The sequence below is a fragment of the Clinocottus analis genome, unplaced genomic scaffold, assembly GCF_023055335.1.
Source record: "Clinocottus analis isolate CAN_PGR_092001 unplaced genomic scaffold, fCliAna1.0.p SCAF_3, whole genome shotgun sequence".
Taxonomy (NCBI): Eukaryota; Metazoa; Chordata; class Actinopteri; order Perciformes; family Cottidae; genus Clinocottus; species Clinocottus analis.
In genome coordinates this window covers 24,009,013-24,029,598 of record NW_027176042.1, presented here as the reverse complement: position 1 = coordinate 24,029,598, position 20,586 = coordinate 24,009,013, and the positions used below count along the sequence as shown (strand labels likewise).

The following is a 20,586-nucleotide window of genomic DNA, read 5'->3' as shown; positions in this document are numbered from 1 at the left end:
GTGTGCGAAACATTTGCTGACGCATTTACGTATAAGATAATGAACGCTTATAAGGAGTTATAAATTAAAAAGAATAACTGAGTTTTTTCCCTCCATTTTCATGGCCTCTTCATTCACAATACAGACCGATCATATCATGAACGTACCTCTTGGATGCTGATATGTCTGCACTATTATTACAGAAATCTATAGCGTTATGTTCTGGAAATATCTCTCACCAATGTTTTTTGGAAACGCCATTTTTGTTTTCAAATCAGTAACCAGGAGGGTAAGTTGTTTGATTCCTACATTTTACGCATTGACACGTTTTCTTTCTTCTTCGTCATGGACATGTTTGATTGTTCAGCTGAGGGTGAGTTGGGTGCTTGGATGGTCTTTTCTTCCTTTGGTTAGATAAATACTGGTGAAATGTATTTCTCCTCTCTCCCCCTCCTTCCCTCTTCCCCCTCTTCCTCTTTTCTTTTCGTCTTCATAGAGCAGCGGCGCCCGTCTCTCTGATAAGCGCTCACTTTCTCTCTGCTCTTTCAGAGGCAGCGGTGTCTTTGATCTGAGTGAGGGAGGCTTTAACTGTACTGTCTGTAAGCCTCTGAACACACACAGACACACACACACACACACACACACACACACACACACACACACACACACACACACAGGGAAGCATTGATTTGGACTTGATGATATTTCCCTTCATACAGTGCCGGGGGATTTGTTCAGAGGAGCGATGGTTTAGCTGCAGATGAAGCCGACTGACCACTGGTCCAGAGATGAGAACATTATCACCTTAACTCAGGGAACAACAACTCAATTGGGTCTGTAGTAGGATTTTATATATATATATATATATATATATATATATATATATATATATATATATATATATATATATATATATATATATACACACACATATATATATAATATACACAGTATTACACCTAAAACATTTCAATGTAAAGCGACTTTGATTGAAAGTTCAGCTTGCCTACAAAAACAACAGTAATAATGGTAACAGTAAACAGTAAATAGTGGTAGTAGTAGTAATAGTAGTGGTAATAGTAGTAGTAGTAATAGTAGTTATAGCAGTAGTAGTAGTAGTTGTAGTAGTAGGAGTAGTAGTAGTAGTAATCGTAATAGTAATAGTAGTAGTTATAATAACACTAATAGTAGTAGTAATAGTAGTTATAGTAGTAGGAGTAGTAGTAGTAGTAGTAGTAATTGTAATAGTAGTAGTAGTTATAATAACAGTAGTAGTAATAGTAGTAATAATAGTAGTAGTAGTAATAATAGTGATAGTAGTAGTAATAGTAGTCATAGTAGTAGTAATAGTAGTAGTAGTAATGGTAGTTACAATAGTGATAGTAGCAGTATTAGTAATTATAGTAGTCGCAGTCGTAGTAGTAGTAGTAGTAGTAGTAGTTGTGGTACTTATAATAGTAATAGTAGTAGTAATAGTAGTAGTAATAATAGTGATAGTAGTAGTAATAGTAGTCATAGTAGTATTAATAGTAGTAATAGTAGTTATAACAGTATTAGTAGTTATAGTAGTAGCATTAATAGTAGTAATAGTAGTAGTAATAGTAGCAATAATAGTAGTAGTAGTAGTATTAGTTATAATAGTAGATTGAATATAAAATAGCTATACCTTTGTGATTCTGTTTAGGCTTAGAAGGTTAAGTTGTACCTGAGTTGTTTCGGAAAGGAGGGTCCTACATGCTGTCGATGAAGCCAGAGTTCATGAGTCTGGAGGTTTACTTTCTTACAGGCAGTAATGAGCCCAAACATGAAACACCGCAGAAAAACATTCAGAAAAATTCATAAAAAAGGAAGTTCAATGAAGAAGTTCACAGAGCACTAATGCAGGAACGGCTTCAGAAAACCATCTTCACTCCACATGATGCTACCACAGAGCAGACGAAGGCTAAATTCATGAAGGGTAACCTACTGCAAGCTAACCCGCTATAAACACCACGGACCAGGCCGGGCTTTGAAGAACTCACCTCCTTCCAGCTATCAAGGAGGGTCAGGGGTAGAGACAAAGACAAAGGATCAAGATATTGTTAAAGATTTTCTGCAGAGGTGTTTGTGCTGAGATGTAGGAAAAAAAATGATACGCAGTGCGGAGAAGTGTGACTTGAAGGGGAGGAGGTCAAGTGAGTTGAAGCAGCTAGCGGCTTTACGGAGACGCAGATGAGAAGAGAGCCTGAAACATCCACGCCGCCACGCTTTGTACTCGACAGCGGGGGCTCCGCTCGTGGGAGTAATTAGCGGCGGCGCTCCGCTTTTGAAGTGAGCTCCAAGAAGCAGTTTTCGCGCGGGAAGAACCGCCGCCGTTAGCAAGGGCCACACAGTGGCGGAGGAGCGGCGGCAGGTCGTTTAGTTCGGCACTAAAGCAGCCGGTTCAGTTTGAGCGACGTGAGGTGTGTGTGTGCGTGCATGTGTGTGTGTGTGTGTGTGTGTGTGTGGAGTGTGTGAGGTGAGAAAGGACGGAAAGAAAACATGAATATCTGAACTGGACGACGATGACAAAGGAGGAGACGATGGCTTCGTTTAGGTGGAAAGCACACAAGGTTTAGGACGGCAAGTTTATTCATTTAGTTCATACTTTATAACACGTTATACCATTTTATAACACTTTATAACATGGTATAACACTTTATCTATCTCTAAGTATTAAAAAGTGTAATCTCTCTACAATAAAGACGAAAGAGACAGACGCTGTATTGTTTTTCATTTTTTGTTTTTTAAGATTAATTCACCATAATAAATCACTATCAATTTAATGTCACATTAAGGGACAATTACATACATGTCATTTGTTTTCTTCTTTTTTGGGAGAGAAAACATGAAATCTGACTAAAAGAAAGAATGTTTTGATCCTTTAATTAAAAGCTGAAGACTCTGACAGGATAAGTATCTCATAATAATCTCATAATGATAATAATAATATAATCTCATCTGTCAAAAGACTTGTTCATTCTTAAAATGTTCATCAAGTGATTTTTGCGGACCCTTTCAGACGCCTTGTTTCACACCCTCTATGCACATCTTTTCTATATTAATATACACATGAAACTTTCATAATAAACTTGTTTTAACGTACTCTTATTTGTTTGTTTGTTCAGCGTATTTTATTGCATAAAAACTATACCTTAAATAAGAAAGGCAGCACTTTAGCAGCACTTAAATGTCTCTTAGTGATAGCACTTTGTAGTTTGACTTCATTGGAGAAATTGTACTTTATGTTTGTACTCATGGTTGAATGCATTTATTGTGATTCACTTTGGATAAAAGCATCAGCTAAATTAATGTAGTATTGTGTATTTTAATAGTGTCTTACTGTTACACACCAAACAATAAACAGTTTCTGACTCTCGTTCTGCTTCTGATGAAAAAAGGCTCGGCGGTAACGTTCAGTGAAGTCGTCCTCTGATCAGAACGAGCTCAACAAGTGTGTGACCGAAGTCTGGCCGAGCTAAACGCCGCCTCACACAACGGGAAGGAGAGAGAGAGAATCCAGGATGTGTGATCGTCTTTGTTTATCCTCCGGAGGGTGAGTCAGGACCCGGAGGCCCTCGGGCTGAGGGTTAATGAAGGCAAGCCGAGGATGAGCAGCGAAGCCCAGGGAGTTACGCCGAGTCAGGAGAGGAGAGCGGGGGATGTTCTGCAGGAGGAGCAGCAGCAGGATGGATTAAGTGGAGGATCGGCGCGTGTGTGTGTGTTTGTGTGTGTGTGTGTGTGTGTGTAGCTGTGAGGTAAGGGGGTCCCATGCCAACATTGATGAGCTTGCTGGATTTCTAGGATCTTTGTGGTTGTTGGATTTTTTACTGAATTTCTTCTTCGCTTCTCCATTCGTCGACATCGAGTTGCTGCTCAGAGAGATAACTATGAAGCACAAAAGTCAATTAAATCAGTGAGATTATCTTTTACTCCCGTAGACACCGAGAAGCAAATTAAACCCTTAAGGTATAAAGGTGAGAAGGTAAGGGTATAAAGGTATATAGGTGTATAAGTATAAAGGTATAAAGGTATGAAGGTATATAGGTATATAAGTATAAAGGTACAAAGGTATGAAGGTATATAGGTATGAAGACATAAAGGTATAAGGTTAAAAGTGTATAAAGGTAAAATGTATAAAGGTATAACGTTATAAAGGTATGAAGATAAACAGATATAAAGGTATAAAGATATAAAGTAAAAGGTAAAAGGTATAAAGATAGAAAGGCATAAAAGTATAAAGGTATACAAGTATAAAATTATAAAGGTATAAAAGTATAAAGGTATAAAGGTATACAAGTATAAAAGTATAAAGGTATAAAAGTATAAAGGTATAAAGGTATGAAGGTATAAAGGTATAAAGGTAAAGATATAAAAGGTATGAAGGTATGAAGTTATGAAGGTATAAAGATAAAGGTAAAAAAATAAAGGTATAAAGGTAAAAAGACATAAAGGTAAAAAGGTATGAAGGTATAGAGATAAAAAGCTCTTTAATAAGTTCACCGTGTGAACCTTTGACTCAGGTTCAGCTCCAGAGGAGCTGCTGCAGCATCACGACGAGAAAACAAAGTTACAGCGAGTTTGTCGTCGGCTCTGAAGCCCAGCAGAGCGTCTCTGCTTGTGAGACTGATGGAGCCATTAGTCGATGGCACGGAGCCTAAAACTGTGCTAACTGTTTACTTTTTCTGTCCGATTCTTTTGTGCATATATCATCTGTTCGTGTGTGTGTCTTTGCAATGTTTGTGTCTGGTTTTGTGTGTGTGTGTTTTGTGTGTGTGGGGCTTTCCAGCTGAATTCATGATTGAGACCGTTCTAGCAGTTAGTTTATATGACAACAGCTCCGCTGCCAGTGTTTGTGGGGTTGAGTCGGGAACAAACGACCATGCGCGTGTCCATAATAATGAAGGAACAAGTCAGCCGGTGCAACGGGGAGGTTCACTGTGGATGTGTTTTTAATAGTTTTCAGAGCGTAATGGGGCCCAATGGCACAATAAGATATATCAACATTAATACTTGGGGGGGCATCCATCGCTTTATATTCGTGGGATTTGTTGACGGTTTCCCAGCCAATAACGGGACAGAAACCGTGGCATTAACTGGCGCTCTGCAGTCCTCTGGCCGACATTGACGTCCGACCAAGAAGAAAAATAAGCTCGTTATCCCCAAGATTTCCTTCACGGATGAGGATTTGTTAAACTATCTCTTTCATAGCCATATAAACTGTAATTGGATGTACACCATGTGATTGTCTTGACATAAATGATCAAAAGGTGTAGCTGATTGTTCCCTCTGAACAGAAATCTCCATGCCATTGTGTTGACGGCCCAATCTTCCCAAACCCCAAAAGTCTGAAAAACGGCCCCATTGGATCGTGAGCCCATCTGTTTCAGCTGTCTATCCCGAAAACTAATCATTGTTCTCAAAGGCAACTGAAAATACAACAAACATAAGTACATTCCTTCTATGGCAGTAGTACCAACCCTACTTTACCCCTGATTGGCTTGCCCCAATGTTCAAACCCTCACGATCTAATACCGAAACCTAACCGATGGCAGTACTACCCGCCCTACTCTTGCCCCTAATTGGCTTTTCCCAATATTCAAACCCTCACGATTTAATACCGAAACCTAACCGATGGCAGTAGTCCCTGCCCTACTCCTCCCCCTGATTGGCTCGCCCCAATGTTCAAACCCTTACCGATCTAATACCGAAACCTAACCGATGGCAGTAGTACCTGCCCTACTATACCTCTGTTTGGCTTGCCCCAATGTTCAAACCCTTACCGATCTAATACCAAAACCTAACCGATGGCAGTAGTACCCGCCCTACTTTACCCCTGATTTACTTGCGCCAATGTTCACACCCTCACTGATCTTATACCGAAACCTAACCGATGGCAGTAGTACCTGCCCTACTTTACCTCTGATTGGCTCGCCCCAATGTTCAAACCCATACCGACCTAATACCGAAACCTAACCGATGGCAGTAATACCCGCCCTACCCTTGCCCCTGATTGGCTTTCCCCAATATTCAAACCCTCACTGATCTTATACCGAAACCTAACCGATGGCAGTAGTACCCGCCCTACTCTTGCCCCTGATTGGCTTTCCCCAATATTCAAACCCAACCGATGGCAGTAGTACCCGCCCTACTTTACCCCTGATTTACTTGCGCCAATGTTCAAACCCTCACTGATCTTATACCGAAACCTAACCGATGGCAGTAGTACCTGCCCTACTTTACCCCTGATTGGCTCGCCCCAATTTTCAAACCCATACCGACCTAATACCGAAACCTAACCGATGGCAGTAGTACCAAACCTACTCGTGCCCCTGTTTGGCTTGCCCCAATGTTCAAACCCTTACCGACCTAATACCGAAACCTAACCGATGGCAGTAGTACCCGCTCTACTTTACCACCGATCTATTGCCGAAACCTAACCAATCCAACGAGCGCCAGCCAGACTGTCTGTTATCGGATCTTGATCGCACAATATCTCAAAAAGGTTATTGGCAGAGTTTAATGATGCTGGGAACATGGAGCTGAGTGATCATAAGGTCTATTGTTTGGAAAGGCCAAACGCATAGCAGAGATGCTATGACTTCTAAGTTATGTGTGGGAGAATCTTCCTGTTTTTTTTTACTTTTGCAACAACAGTAATTATGTTAAATAAATCAGACAATGCACAGACAATTTAATGATATCTCCGCAGTTGTGGTCTTGGATAATCTTTGGGAGAAACCTTGATTTTGATCGACGCGACGGAAGGAAACAAAGCCGAGACTGAAGTGGTGAAGCGGTGATGCACCACAGACTCTCGCAGTGTCATTACATCCTTGAGTAAAGTGTTTGAGTCCACGAAGCACCGAGTCGCAATAATCTTAATTAACCTTGGGATTAGAGAGGCTGTGTTTAACAAGTAGCGGGGACAGTTTAAATGTTTAAATTCAAACGTTAATTAGATTTAATCACATCTCTCCCGCAATGTTGTCACTGTTGAACGTCTTCTGCTTCTCTTGCTGGGAGTTAATTCAATTTGCTTCAGTGGCTTAAGTGTAACAAAGGCACTCTTTGTCCTTTTGCCATTCTCTCTTTCTTTCAGACTTGATTCCTTCCCAATTAATTCACGTTGTGTTGTCAGGCCCGGAAACCTCTTTTCGTCTCCTTTTGAAATGAAGCGTCAATTTTAGCGTTGATTTAATTGGACGAAACAAAAAGAGCAACAGTCCTTGAGAAAAAGTTCCGGCTTCAATTTAAGCAGTTTTTCGACACTTTTTGCAGAGTGGAGTGAGTTGAGTTGACCAATCGATGTGGATGTGTGCTGGTTTGTAGAAAACACTGAATGGGCATGAGTTGGGCCCTCTTGTTTTCCCCTCACAGGCTTCAACCTGTTAATTCAGCCACCATTTTAAAAGGAGGAAGCAAGAAAAGTTTGAGGGGAGGTCTCTCTTGAGCACACAGACACTGTTGAGTGTGGAGGTTTTGGTGAGAGGTTGACGACAACCTAAGTTTTGGGTACCCTGTTCATTTGTGCACCCACGTAGGTACTTTGTGTAGAACATTAAGAGAGGCCATTTTGTTTAGGTAGATAGCCAGGCCTACTTTCATTTTCTTGATTTCTTTTTGTTTGGCACAACCACAAACTGTCCCAATCCCTCCCACCTTTTATTAACCAACCCCCATGTGAAGAAATCCTGTTTAAAAAAACGTTACCTTTTGCTTTCTTATCCATACTCTTTGGCTTATAATTTATATTTGGAAACTTTTGTTATTCAAGCAAAGTAAATCACTATTCCATTGAAACGGCCTCATCCAACGGCTGTTTGGAGGACAATCCAATAATCTGAAGCTTGCCCTCGTTAGCCCCGAGGCGTTCGGCCACCGGCGGCTCGGGTCGACGTCGGCGTGTCGTTAAGAAGAAGGAGTCGGCTGACTGACACACGGTCGTCTCCGGAGGCACACTCAGCTTATCGCTGCGCTTTCCTTGTACATACATGATTGAATTGCTTTTTTCTCTTTCTTCTCATTTCACACCATCAATCTCTCTTCCTTTTTTTCATTCCCTTTTTTTCTTGTTAATAAATCAATTTCCCCCCTAAAGGGTCATTGAAAATGAATAAGATAGCAAAGGTTATTAAAATGCATGGAAAAGGCTTTAGCTTTAGCCTGCGTATTTCTTCACATGAAAATATGTTCTGTGGTAGGTATACGCCACATATTAATAAGAAATACAAGCAATATTACAACTGTCAGAGACTGTTATGGCCTCAAGGATGCACATGTTGCTTTAACAATGAATACAAAAGACAACACTTTTTGCCACAAAACATTTGAAAGGCTGATTCATTTATTTTTAAAATGCTTTGAAACCTGCAAAGCTTATATTTAATGAAGTTCTTCTCTTTTATGATCACATTCAAAGCCCCTTCAATGTATATTCAAGGATGTAGAGATATGTAGAGTCAACGTGCTTAAGATATTTGACCCTGTTGACGGACATTTTTAATCACACAATTACAAGCAGCTTAAAACAAACACATGGTCATGGAGGATCTCCGAGAGGATGAGAGAAACATACAAAGGATTTTGTATTCGAACAATGTTCGTCTGCACAGGTATGGAATCATTTCTTTTTCGTACAAAACATTCACATTGATTTTCTGTAAAGCGGCGAGACATTCTACTATACTTAGCATAATGCTACATCCAGTTAGCAAGTAATATTGGACGGGGGGGCTCACTGGATTGACTTTCTGTCTTCGAGTCTGAGGAATAAACACTTCCAAATTCCACACATTGTTTAAAAAGAAGAACATGTGAAGAGGCTCGTGTTCGCATTGTGGCGTCCCACAACACCTGCATCTGATTATGACCAACCTGACAGCTTTGGTGACGAAAAGCGTCCGCTTGACGGCTCTCTCGGGCCCCCCCTTGGTGCTTATCTTCAGCTTTCCAGCTGACAGATGCCGCCTGATGGGCCCCCGGGGGCCCGGTGGCTGTACACCAGCCCACAGCTTGTTCACACACACACACACACACACACACACACACACACACACACACACACGCAGCAGGAGGAAAACCAGTAACAGCCTGTGATTCAAGACTCTCGTGTGCAAACAAGCTCAACCTCCTGGTGGTCAGTAGAGAGAATGCAGCTTTAAGACATGAAGCATAGACTTCTATACAACCAGAGGAGTCGCCCCCTGGTGGTCAGGAGAGAGAATGCAGCTTTAACACATGAAGCATAGACTTCTATACAACCAGAGGAGTCGCCCCCTGGTGGTCAGGAGAGATAATGCAGCTTTAACACATGAAGCATAGACTTCTATACATATCGGTGGAAAATGTCTGCTCGTCATTTTCCGACTCATTGTTTACCAGACTTAACGTCTCGTTGTCGACTCTTTCGAGTCGACTCTTAGAAGGTGAGGCTTCCTGAGCTTATTGAGCGGACATTCTAACCTGCCGTGTCTTTCTCACATTAATCCCTGTCGTGAGATCAGTGGCAAGCTCTTTATTGCTCAGAACTTTAGTTTTCACTGCGATGGAGGCAGAAATAAACTTTCCTGCTGAAGAAGTGTCTGACCGCATCAGACGTGACATATTTTAATCATTTTGATAGGAGTTTAAGGTTAGCACAACCTAATTGATACCTATCTGACATCTCTCTGTCATCCATCCCTCCACCAACAGTCCACTCCAGCGTTTATTAATCTCTCCATCTCTACCAGCGCTCTTTAATCTAGTCTCCTCTAAACCTTCCATCTGCCATCAACCCGTTCATCCATCACACTGACAGCCTCTGAAGAGCCGGTGTATTCATCTTCACCTTTCCAACTCTCATTATCCACACAGTCGAGGCCCAAAGCACCAGAGCTGTTTGTTAGCAAGACAGACGCCGAATTAGACGGGATGCAAGAAGTAATCTACAGTTGGGTTCGTTCTGTTTGGACCGAGGGAAACCTTAGTAGAGCCCCGCCCCTAAAGTGTACCCTGCTTTATGGTCTGTTTGACTTTAAATGACCATCATTTACTAAATAAAAATGACTAAATGACTTCTATACAACCAGAGGAGTCACCCCCTGGTGGTCTGTAGAGAGAATGCAGCTTTAACACAAAACATAGACTTCTATACAACCAGAGGAGGTGATCCCTTGTGGTCACTAGAGAGAATGCAGCGTGAACACATGAAGAATATACTTCTATACAACCAGAAGAGAGAATGCAGCTTTAAGATATGAAGCATAGACTTCTATACAACCAGAGGAGTCGCCCCCTGATGGTCAGAAGAAAGAATGCAAGTTGAAGATATTTCAGTACTGACTTCACTTTTACAAGATTATAAACTCATGTTTACAATGTTTACTGTGGGAAGAAATCTAGAGAGAAGTCATTCATATTGACTTCTATACAACCAGAGCAGTCACTCCTGAAGGCCATTAGAAAGAAGGTTTAAAATAGGTTGTGTATTCATTTATTGCCATTTGTTGAGAGTATTAGGTGACAAAAGAACTTTTTGGTTTTACATGCAACACAAACAGCGGACTCCAGGCTGAAAGACTACTTCCAAGACTACGAGAAGATGCAGCAGGAACCGTCCATGAGAGAGAGAGAGAGAGAGAGAGAGAGAGAGAGAGAGAGAGAGAGAGAGAGAGAGAGAGAGAGAGAGAGGTTAAACGTGTGGTGTGTCTGCATTTCACAAAAAGCCCACGACACCATGAAAAACATGATAATACTAAGTGTGTGTGTGAGTATGTGCGAGTGTGTTTTCAGCATTTAATATTTAATACATCCTTCGGGTCATGTTGCCCCTGATGTTTCCCTTTGAGATCCCAGTTCATCAATATGACCCTTTAATGTCTCTAACAACACACACACACACACACACACACAATATAAATATTTCTCTCATAGTTACGCTGTGAAGACATGGTCTTATTATAACTGTTATTGTTCACACACACATTCTTTCATTTTTAATGTTCAGTCTTTGAAAAGGCAACATCAGAAAATATGGTTTTGATTTTACTTTTGTTCCCTCAAACGCACAAATACAAGTGCGATATGCACAATAAAACCGAGACTTACACACAGATACACACGCCTGCAGGTTAAGACAAGTGAGAATGCAATCATATATAAGAAAGTACCTTGTAGCAACTTCTCCACAATGATGCAACCTGTGTGGGTACACGGACTGCAATAGCAGCAACGTCTGTGTTCTAAAAATCATCAAATATCTTCTATACAACCAGAGGAGTTGCCTGCTGGTGGTCAGCAGAGAGAATGCAGCTTGAACACATGAAGCATAGACTTCTATACAACCAGAAGAGTCCCCCCCTGGTGGTCACGAGAGAGAATGCAGCTTTAACATATGACGCATGGACTTCTATACAACCAGACGAGTCGCCCCCTGGTGGTCAGTAGAGAAAATGAAGCTTCAACACATGAAGCATAGACTTCTATACAACCAAATTAGTCACTCTCTGGTGGTCAGTGGAGAGAATGCAGCCTTAACACGTGAAGCATATACTTCTATACAACCAGAGGAGTCACCCCTGGTGGTCAGGAGAGAGAATGCAGCTTTAACACGTGAAGCATATACTTCTATACAACCAGAGGAGTCACCCCTGGTGGTCAGGAGAGAGAATGCAGCTTTAACACGTGAAGCATATACTTCTATACAACCAGAGGAGTCACCCGTGGTGATCAGCGAGGGGTTACAGTCATGGTTCTATTTACTGCAAGACGTGGAAATGTTGGAGGCATAAAGTGGTCAGTGCTGGTATAAAAATAAAAAAACGAACATGGAAATCTTTACAACTGATACATTTCTTCACTCTTTGTCGTAACTGTGTAATGTTGTAAAAAAAAAAAAAAAAATACTCCAGTTGTGTTTGATTGAAGTGGAATCTTTCGCGAGGTTCTGATTACTGTGATTAAAACAAACAAAAACAGGACCCTGATGACAGTTCCAACCCGCCGACGGCCGTTTCGGCAATACGAGTATTTCATCAGATGAATGTGTGCCAAGCTCCAACAGGACCAGCGAGGGGATGTTTTCTGTCCCCCGTGGAGCCGCCGGGATGTTTCTCATCCCGCCATCAGAGGATAAAGCAGTTTGTCTGATTAGTCGAGTGTTTACCAGCCGGGGCCTCGTTCCCGACAGAGAGCGCCTGTATCCGTCCACATATCCGTTTTAATTAACACTTCATCCCAATTAGCTTCGTGATCAGCGCTGGGACACACACACACACAAACACACACTTTCATGCATGCACTCCTGTCAAGAGCCCGCGAAGGCGGCGTGGTAGAATGTTTTCCACTGAGGCGCCCGGAGCAAAACATGAAAACATAATGGAGGTCAGCTGACCTCTCCCCACTCTACGCTGCAGTGGAAGAGTCATTTTTTTTCTTCCTGCATCCAGTTTGAAGTCCTCCGTGTCTTCTGAGCAGTCGGTTTTAAAAACACAAGACGGGCAGGAGGACGTCAGCGAAGGTCTGGCGGTTCAGCCCGGACGGACTCTTAAATCTCAAGTCTTTGAATTAAAATGTTAGACAACATAAAGCACATTTCCATGTTCAGTAAACGGTACTTATTTGTGATCAGTGTGTGAATACTACTATTATCTGCTAGTCAAAAAAGGATTATCGGATTTTTTTTTTTTAAATGCACTGATTTACTTTTGCACATTCAGAGGGATGTGGCCATCAAGAATGACTCAAATGTTCAATTTTCATGAATTTCTTTGATCGTTTCATAACAATGGAACAGCTACCTAGCTAAACGAACACGCAAAATTCGCAAATACAGAAAAAAAAAAACGTTGAAAAATATAGATTGCATGTAAGAAATGGGCGTCATTGGGCGTTTTTGAAGTTTGACATTCTGCCGCCATCTTGGTTTTTCGCCAATTCGCTATCTTGTTATATTGTGTTTAGATGACCAAAAATAACTGAAAGATAAAGTTGAAAGATGAAAACATTGACAACTCCCAGACTGGACAACGCTGTGGCCGTGACCTGTCAATCACAAGGTAGCCCCGCCCTAAAGCATACCCTGCTAAATGGGAACAATACATTTATCATTTTATGACAGACTTATTATAGACGATACAATCAGACTTATTTTTGCAACCATAGGTGTCGCCCCCTGGTGGCCATTTGAGAAAATGCCAGTTCACGGCGCTCCAGCTTCATTATCAGCTTTGGATTTATAATCGTTTCTGTAGCTGACGGAACATTTTTTAATTCAGTTTGGCAGTAATCGCTTTTCTTTAAATGACCTTCAGGGTTTTTAAAGATTTTCAGCTAATAACTCTTCAGAAAATCAGATGCTTAACTCTGTGACTTCATGTGATTCGAACGCTCGAGTCAGAAAGAGAAAATTCTGCCTTTTGAACCATGTATGATTTATTTTTTTTTCCTCCAAGATAAGACACGGTTAAATAAGCACGCTGACCTTAAACACATCTTAACCACTAATTCATACAACAACACTACCATTACAATAGCACCTCCGTTCAGACCGAGGGGCTCATTAGCTCCATCCAATCGAGTATTGACACTAACACAATAGCTGGATCGACTGCTGAAAAGGAAGCTGATTGAGCTGATGGTGTCTCACTGTTCTTGCTATTTGAGCCTCTTTAAAACACTTTAAAAATCAACCATGACAAACAAAATTAAAAAAGGGGACGAGACCTGCTCACTTATTTCATTCCCGATGCTGCGCATCCAAAAAAAGACTGTGAGTTCACCACCAAGCCTTCAGTCAAAGCAATGAGAAGTGTGAGCCGCTTTATGTCTGACGTGTGCAATGTGTTGAAAACCAAGAATGTTTAGGCCCTTTCCTTGAAAATGACACCCCCAAACTAAAAAGGATGTATCTCTGCAACCACTAGGGCTGTTTGAATAATGTTGGTGTTGTAATAAAAGTGAAGCAGGACAAAGTTAGAAAGGGTTTAGTGCAGAGAACATTCAGGTGAGATCACATTGGGGCCCAATGGACCCATTGGGGTCATTGGGTCTATTTTAATTTTCTCATGTACTAAACCATATATTCCACTTGTATATGTCTTATGGAGTTCATTACATCCAAATACAGCAGTTTTTGGGCTTTATTTCATAAAACAAGCTATGATTTACAGTGTTATATAACAATCGCTCAGTCTTTCCCCCCTAATGGTTCTTAAAATTAAGACATGAGCACAACACTACAATACATATTTCCTTAAAGACGTGACTGAACAAGTGCAAGTTTCTTTGAATTTTCCTCTTTTTTCCCCCTTAAAGTGATTCCGGTTCACAGAGTTGACCAATGTGACCTAATGGGCCTTGAAATGACAGAGATTTGCAAGATAATAGAGATTTATAAGGCTTATAGTGGCGCCATCAAGGTTGTTTCCTTTTTTAGGTCTTTGTATGCAACGCTGTGAATCAGTGTGAATGCTAAGACATTGTCTTGGTTTTTATTCAGAGGATTAATGTCAGATTGCTAACAATTTCTGGAGTTCTCCGTGCAAGGAATTAGTGCTGCATTGACATATAATATTCCCTGGATGTGTGATGATGGTTGTGCCACGCTCAATAAAGAAACGTCTAATCTGCTCTTTCCTGACATTTTATGCACTTATTAGGTATTTAATTAAGAAAATAAGTGTTGCAGAGCTAACGTAAGATACACCTTTAGCATCATGAGTTACTCCATGATGCTTGATTTACAGTCAATGTGATTTATTCATCTCTCACTGGGGAAATTACATTTTTACACTCTATTATTATTATTATTCATTACACACAAACACACACACACACACATGCATGCTCAGGTACCTACAGAGGGACGTATAGAGCATTGACCCGTTCACCATCCGGGTCCCTACGGCTTGAGCTCCTGCTGCAGAGAATCCTCATCACATTAGCCGGAAATGTGTTTTTTTTCACGCCACATATCACAAATAATGCATGAAACTGAAAGGAGGCCGAGCGGAAAGCTCGGTGCAGTGGCAGGAGGAGGTACTGCACATTTGTTATCACTTCCTGTTTGTGTCGCTCGAGAATACACAGTAAACATCTTGCTATTTTTTTGTCCATTTTAAAGTCCTCAAACCTGTTTTTGGGACGCTCGACTTCCTGTCAGTTGGGAAAAACATATTTAGATTATTTTGTAGACACAATATTATTAAAATGAGAGAAACGATGACACCGAATTTTGTTAACGTGAACGGTGTCCGTTTGGGGGCTCTATTTAGTGTGTGTGTGTGTGTGTTTACTGTCATTACTACTGCTGCTAATTGCTAGCAGAGAGAATAACAAAGTAGTTTGCATGCGTGTGTGTACGTGTGTGTACCTTCTCTCATTGTTTTGCTGTCGTTAGCACTGATGCTGACGTGTGTGTATGTGTGTCCCCATTAGACACTGTCCTGTCATTAGCTCGGTTGCTAATTGCTAGCAGAGAGAATAACAAAGTAGTCTGCATGTGTGTGTAACCTATCCAATTGTTGATGCTGGTGTGTGTGTGTGTGTGTGTGTTTGTGTGTGTACCCATTAGTCACTGTCCTGTCATTAGCTCTGGTGCTAATTGCTAGCATCCAGCGTAATGGAGTGGTCCCTCCGGACTGTTTAACAGCTTCAGACTTTGGGAACCCGGCGGCTGCAGAGAGCCTAAAAAATGTGACAGCGCTGCAGAAGAGTGAAACAACGCCGCAGGTGAGGGACGGTTCGGCCCCGTAGTGCTTTTTTTTTTCCATGTTCAGGCCCCCGGTTACACGTAACGTTACTTCATTGGTCACGATCGCGCTCCAGAGCGCCGCGACTCCTGACACATGCAGGTGCTCAGTTTCATGCTAACGAGAGACATGAGCCACAGCGTCGCTTTGAAAATGTCCCTCGATGTGTTTACATGCAGTGATTCACCTCTGCGGTAATTGAAATGCTAAGAGAGGAATGGCACACACACACACACACACACACACACACACACACACACACACACGCACAGAAACATTGATGAAAGGGAGAGTCGTGGCAATACATCTTACACATACAAGAACTCTATTACACTGACTCCTTGCAATTAGAGTCAATATGATGGAGTGCACACACACGCACACACACACACACACACACACACACACACACACACACACACACACACACACACACACAGATCATTCTCCCTGCCACTGAGTTTGTTAACCTTATTTGCTTTGCTCAGAGGAACTCTGCACGGTCCCTTCTCAATCAACAAGCATTGATCTGCTGTGTGTGTGTGTGTTTGTGTGTGTGCATGTGAGTGTGTGTCGATGTATAATTCTTCCTTTTTAATGACTCACTCATCAACATATTCCCCCGTAACAATAAAAGGAGGACTGAATGTAACGTGACGCTCGTCGTGCAAACACACCTGGAAAACCAGACGTGGTTTAGAGTCGTTGGAAAAAAGCTTCCTGGCCTTCCGATGGAAAGGAAAAGTCGCCCTCGACTAGCGGTGATTAATCCCAACACGTTGTCTACGCCAGCAGCTGTTGTGCAGGTAGGTTCTGCTCGTAGTAATCCCACAGCACGGGAGGACCAGTATTAATCCAGCATTTTTAAAGAATGGACGTTATGAACCCCAACTAGCTACTTCCTGTTCACCCTGGAACATGAATACCAGCGTGTGTCACGGCTCATGAGATTAGCTCGCTTTAAATTTGAGTTCTAATTCCAAGTTGGACTTCATCTTTTAATCCAAGTCAAATGGAGCAAATACCCCCTAAAGATGTTGGATTATTTGACTATTATTGTTGTATACAAGTTGTATACAACAATGCTTCACCCGTGATTGTGTTATAAATGTCTCTTAAAGTCAGACAGCTGATCTCTCAAAAGCATTGGCCTTTAGCGCGGCGGGCCAGGAGGGAATTGAACCCGCGGTTCAGTCGGTGTTTGTGGCCTCGCTCTGCTCATTGACCCGCTCACTTTTAGTGACTGTTCAGCTTTAAAGTTCTGAGCAGGGCTGTGTGTGTGTGTGTGTGTGTGTGTGTGTGTGTGTGTGGAGGTGGGAGGGGGGGGGGGGTTACTGTCATTACCGCCTCCGCTAATTGCTAGCAGGGGGAATAATGAAGTAGTTTGGATGTGTGTGTGCACCCTCCACCGTTTTGCTGTCGTTAGCACGGACGCTGATGTGTGTGTGTGTGTGTGTGTGTGTGTGTGTGTGGGTGTGTGTGTGTGTGTGTGTGTATTCACGCGCATACCATAAGTCACTGTCCTGTCATTAGCACTGGCGCTAATTGCTAGCAGACAGTGTAATGGAGTGGTCCCTCTGGACTGTTAACACCCTGAGATTTCAATGCAGTGTGTGTGTGTGTGTGTGTGTGTGTGCGTGTGTGTGTGTGTGTGTGTGTGTGTGTCTTCACTCCAAACAAATGAGGTAAATACTCCGTCGGTCTATCACCTTTCCATCAGACCTAATTGGATGTAAATTAAAGATGGCCGCCAACGTGAGATCTTCACTTAACAACCAGCTCATCGAGTCCTCGGTCACGTCTAAAAAGTTTAGTTCACGGAACTTAAACGTCCCTCAAAGTCTCAGATTAACTGAAGTTATTAGTCTGTTGTTGAAGACCATGTGAGGCAGTTGAAAGTCTGAGAAAAAACCAGGAAGTGGACTTTGAATTTATAATTGTTCCCAAGACCAAGAGTAAACTTATCAGGTTATTTGTCAGTTTTCTGTACGAGTGAGATCTTATATGGAAACACACACATTGAAGACGAGCAGGTAAACATTAACATTATTAAACATTATTAATTTTTTACAAGGCCTTTATTGGAGTAAAATAAAAGCGTCTGAAATCAGCAGAAAATATAAATATTGACTCGTTGCTCCGGCTGCTTTCCAAGTAAAGAAAAATCAAAACGACGACGACGAAAACTTTAAGGACGTGAAACACAATGAGAAGATCTGAGAACGCTGACACGGCAAAATGCTGCTCGCACTGTCACACACACACACACACACACACACACACACACACACACACAAACACGGACATGTACACACGGACACACACAATGTTCACACAGACACGGACAAATTGAAACGCCTCCAATCAACATGTGTCAAACATTCAGTCTGACATTCACAGAACCACGGAACCACGGAACCACGGAACGTCTGCATCGGCCAATCAGAGCGCAGGACGGAACAGAGCGGCGCCTAAAATTATTAAAATTAAACTTCTTGTTGCTCTCCCGACCTCACAGCTGCCGTTCTGAGTGGAACGGGCTAAATGCACCGCACATGGAGATACATCAACACACACACACACACACACACACACACACACACACACACACACACACAAGGTGAAGATGTGGAGCAGTTCTCCTCCTGTGAGGCTGAAGTGTTCAGGTTCTTATCTGTGAGGAGCCTCGGAGACGAGGAAGCGAGGGAGGAAAATAAATTGTGTTTCTTCGCCGAGAGACGACGCGAGAGATCCAAGTTTTATATTTTAAAAATATCAGAATAATGATGATAATTCCTCGTCTACGTCCTCGTCTTCATCCTCGTCTTCGTCCGCGTCCACGTCCTCGTCTTCGTCCTCGTCCACGTCCTCGTCTTCGTCCGCGTCCACGTCCTCGTCTTCATCTTCGTCCACGTCCTCGTCTTCGTCTTCGTCTTTATCCTCGTCTACGTCCTCGTCTACGTGCTCGTCCCCGTCTTCATCATCGTCTTCGTCCTCGTCCACGTCTTCATCTTTATCCTCGTCCTCGTCTACGTCCTCGTCTACGTCCTTGTCTTCGTCCTCGTCCTCGTCTTTATCCTCGTCTTCGTCCTTGTATTCGTCCTCGTCTTCGTCCTCGTCTACGTCCTCGTCTACGTCCTTGTCTTCGTCCTCGTCTACGTCCTCGTCTTCATCCTCTTCTTCGTCCTCGTCCACGTCCTCGTCTTTATCCTCGTCTTCGTCCTCGTCTACGTCCTCATCTTCGTCCTCGTCTACGTCCTCGTCTACGTCCTCGTCTACATCCTCGTCTTCATCCTCTTCTTCATCCTCGTCCTCGTCTTTATCCTTGTCTACGTCCTCGTCTACGTCCTCGTCTACGTCCTCGTCATCGTCCTCGTCTTTATCCTCGTCTTCGTCCTCGTCTACGTCCTCGTCCTCGTCTTCATCCTCTTCTTCGTCCTCGTCCACGTCCTCGTCTTTATCCTCTTCTTCGTCCTCGTCTACGTCCTCATCTTCGTCCTCGTCTACGTCCTCGTCTACGTCCTCGTCTACGTCCTCGTCTTTATCCTCGTCTTCGTCCTCGTCTACGTCCTCATCTTCGTCCTCGTCCTCGTCTTCATCCTCGTCTTCATCCTCGTCCACGTCTTTATCCTCGTCTTCGTCCTCATCTACGTCCACGTCTCCATCCTCATCCTCGTCTCCGTCCTCGTCCATGTCCTCATCCTCGTCTTCGTCTTTGCCCTCGTCTTCGTCCTTGTCCTCGTCCACGACCTCGTCCTCGTCTTTGTCCTCGTCCACGTCCTCGTCCTCGTCTTCGTCCTCATCCATGTCCTCGTCCTCGTCTTCGTCTTCGTCCTGGTCCTCGTCTTCGTCCTCATCCATGTCCTCGTCTTCGTCCACGTCCTCGTCCTCGTCCTCGTCTTCGTCCTCATCCTCATCTACGTCCTTGTCTCCGTCCTCATCCTCGTCCTCGTCCTCGTCCGCATCCTCGTCTACATCTCTGTCCTCGTCCTCGTCCATGTCCACGTCCTCGTCCTCGTCTACGTCTTCGTCCTCGTCCACGTCCTCGTCTTCGTCCCCGTCTACGTCCTCGTCTTCGTTCTCGTCTACATCCTCGTCTGCGTCCTCGTCTTCATCCTCGTCTTCGTCCTCGTCTACGTCCTCGTCCTCGTCTTCGTCCACGTCCTCATCTACGTCCTCATCCTCGTCTACGTCTCCGTCCTCGTCCATGTCCTCATCCTCGTCCTCGTCTTCGTCCACGTCCTCGTCCTCGTCCTCGTCTTCATCTTCGTCCACGTCCTCGTCCTCGTCTTCGTCCATGTCCTCGTCTACGTCCTCGTCTTCGTCTTTGTCCTCGTCCTCGTCTTCGTCCTGTCACCATCCTCGTCTACGTCCACGTCCTCGTCTCAGCTCGTTTCCCCGATTTTGGTTTTCTCATTTCAAAATGAAAATCCGTGGATGTGTCACGTGGGTGTTTCATTTGTGCTTCCTCAACATATAAAAGGCTTAATTAGCTTTTCGACCCTTTAAACAAACGTCCGCGAGGCTGGGTTGAAAAACAGTCCACAATAAATCACAGGTAGGACAGGAAATACATTTTAGTGATAATAAGTAAGGCTAACGCTAATGCGGCTAGCAGGGAAGTAACAGCAGCTTCCTCAAGTTGGAAAATGATGCACCATTAAAAAGTTGCGGTCTGCTGCTTCAGTTCCTTCACCTCACAGCTCCATGAACGAGGATGTAAGTGATCAATACTTCTTGAAGGACAGTGTGGACTTCCTCTCCCGCTCAAAGTGGCTGAACTTTTGGAGAGTCTCGTTATTTCAGCAGCTGCCGTGTCGGCGCTCGCCGACCGAGGAATCAGCTGCGTGGGGTT

The 20,586-nt window shown here is 43.1% G+C and overlaps 1 protein-coding gene across 1 annotated transcript in view; it reads right to left on the bottom strand.

Annotated features, from left to right (window-relative positions):
- Nucleotides 1–729: 729 nt before the first annotated feature.
- Nucleotides 730–20,586, bottom strand: part of LOC137796123 (prothymosin alpha-B-like) — a 20,273-nt gene continuing 416 nt past the window's right edge. The window contains exons 2-4 of the mRNA XM_068593816.1: nt 19,611–19,900; nt 18,645–18,809; nt 730–756 (exon numbers count right to left, since the gene is read on the bottom strand). Coding sequence (XP_068449917.1) covers nt 730–756; nt 18,645–18,809; nt 19,611–19,900 — 482 coding nt within the window. The remainder of the gene's footprint in view (nt 757–18,644; nt 18,810–19,610; nt 19,901–20,586) is intronic.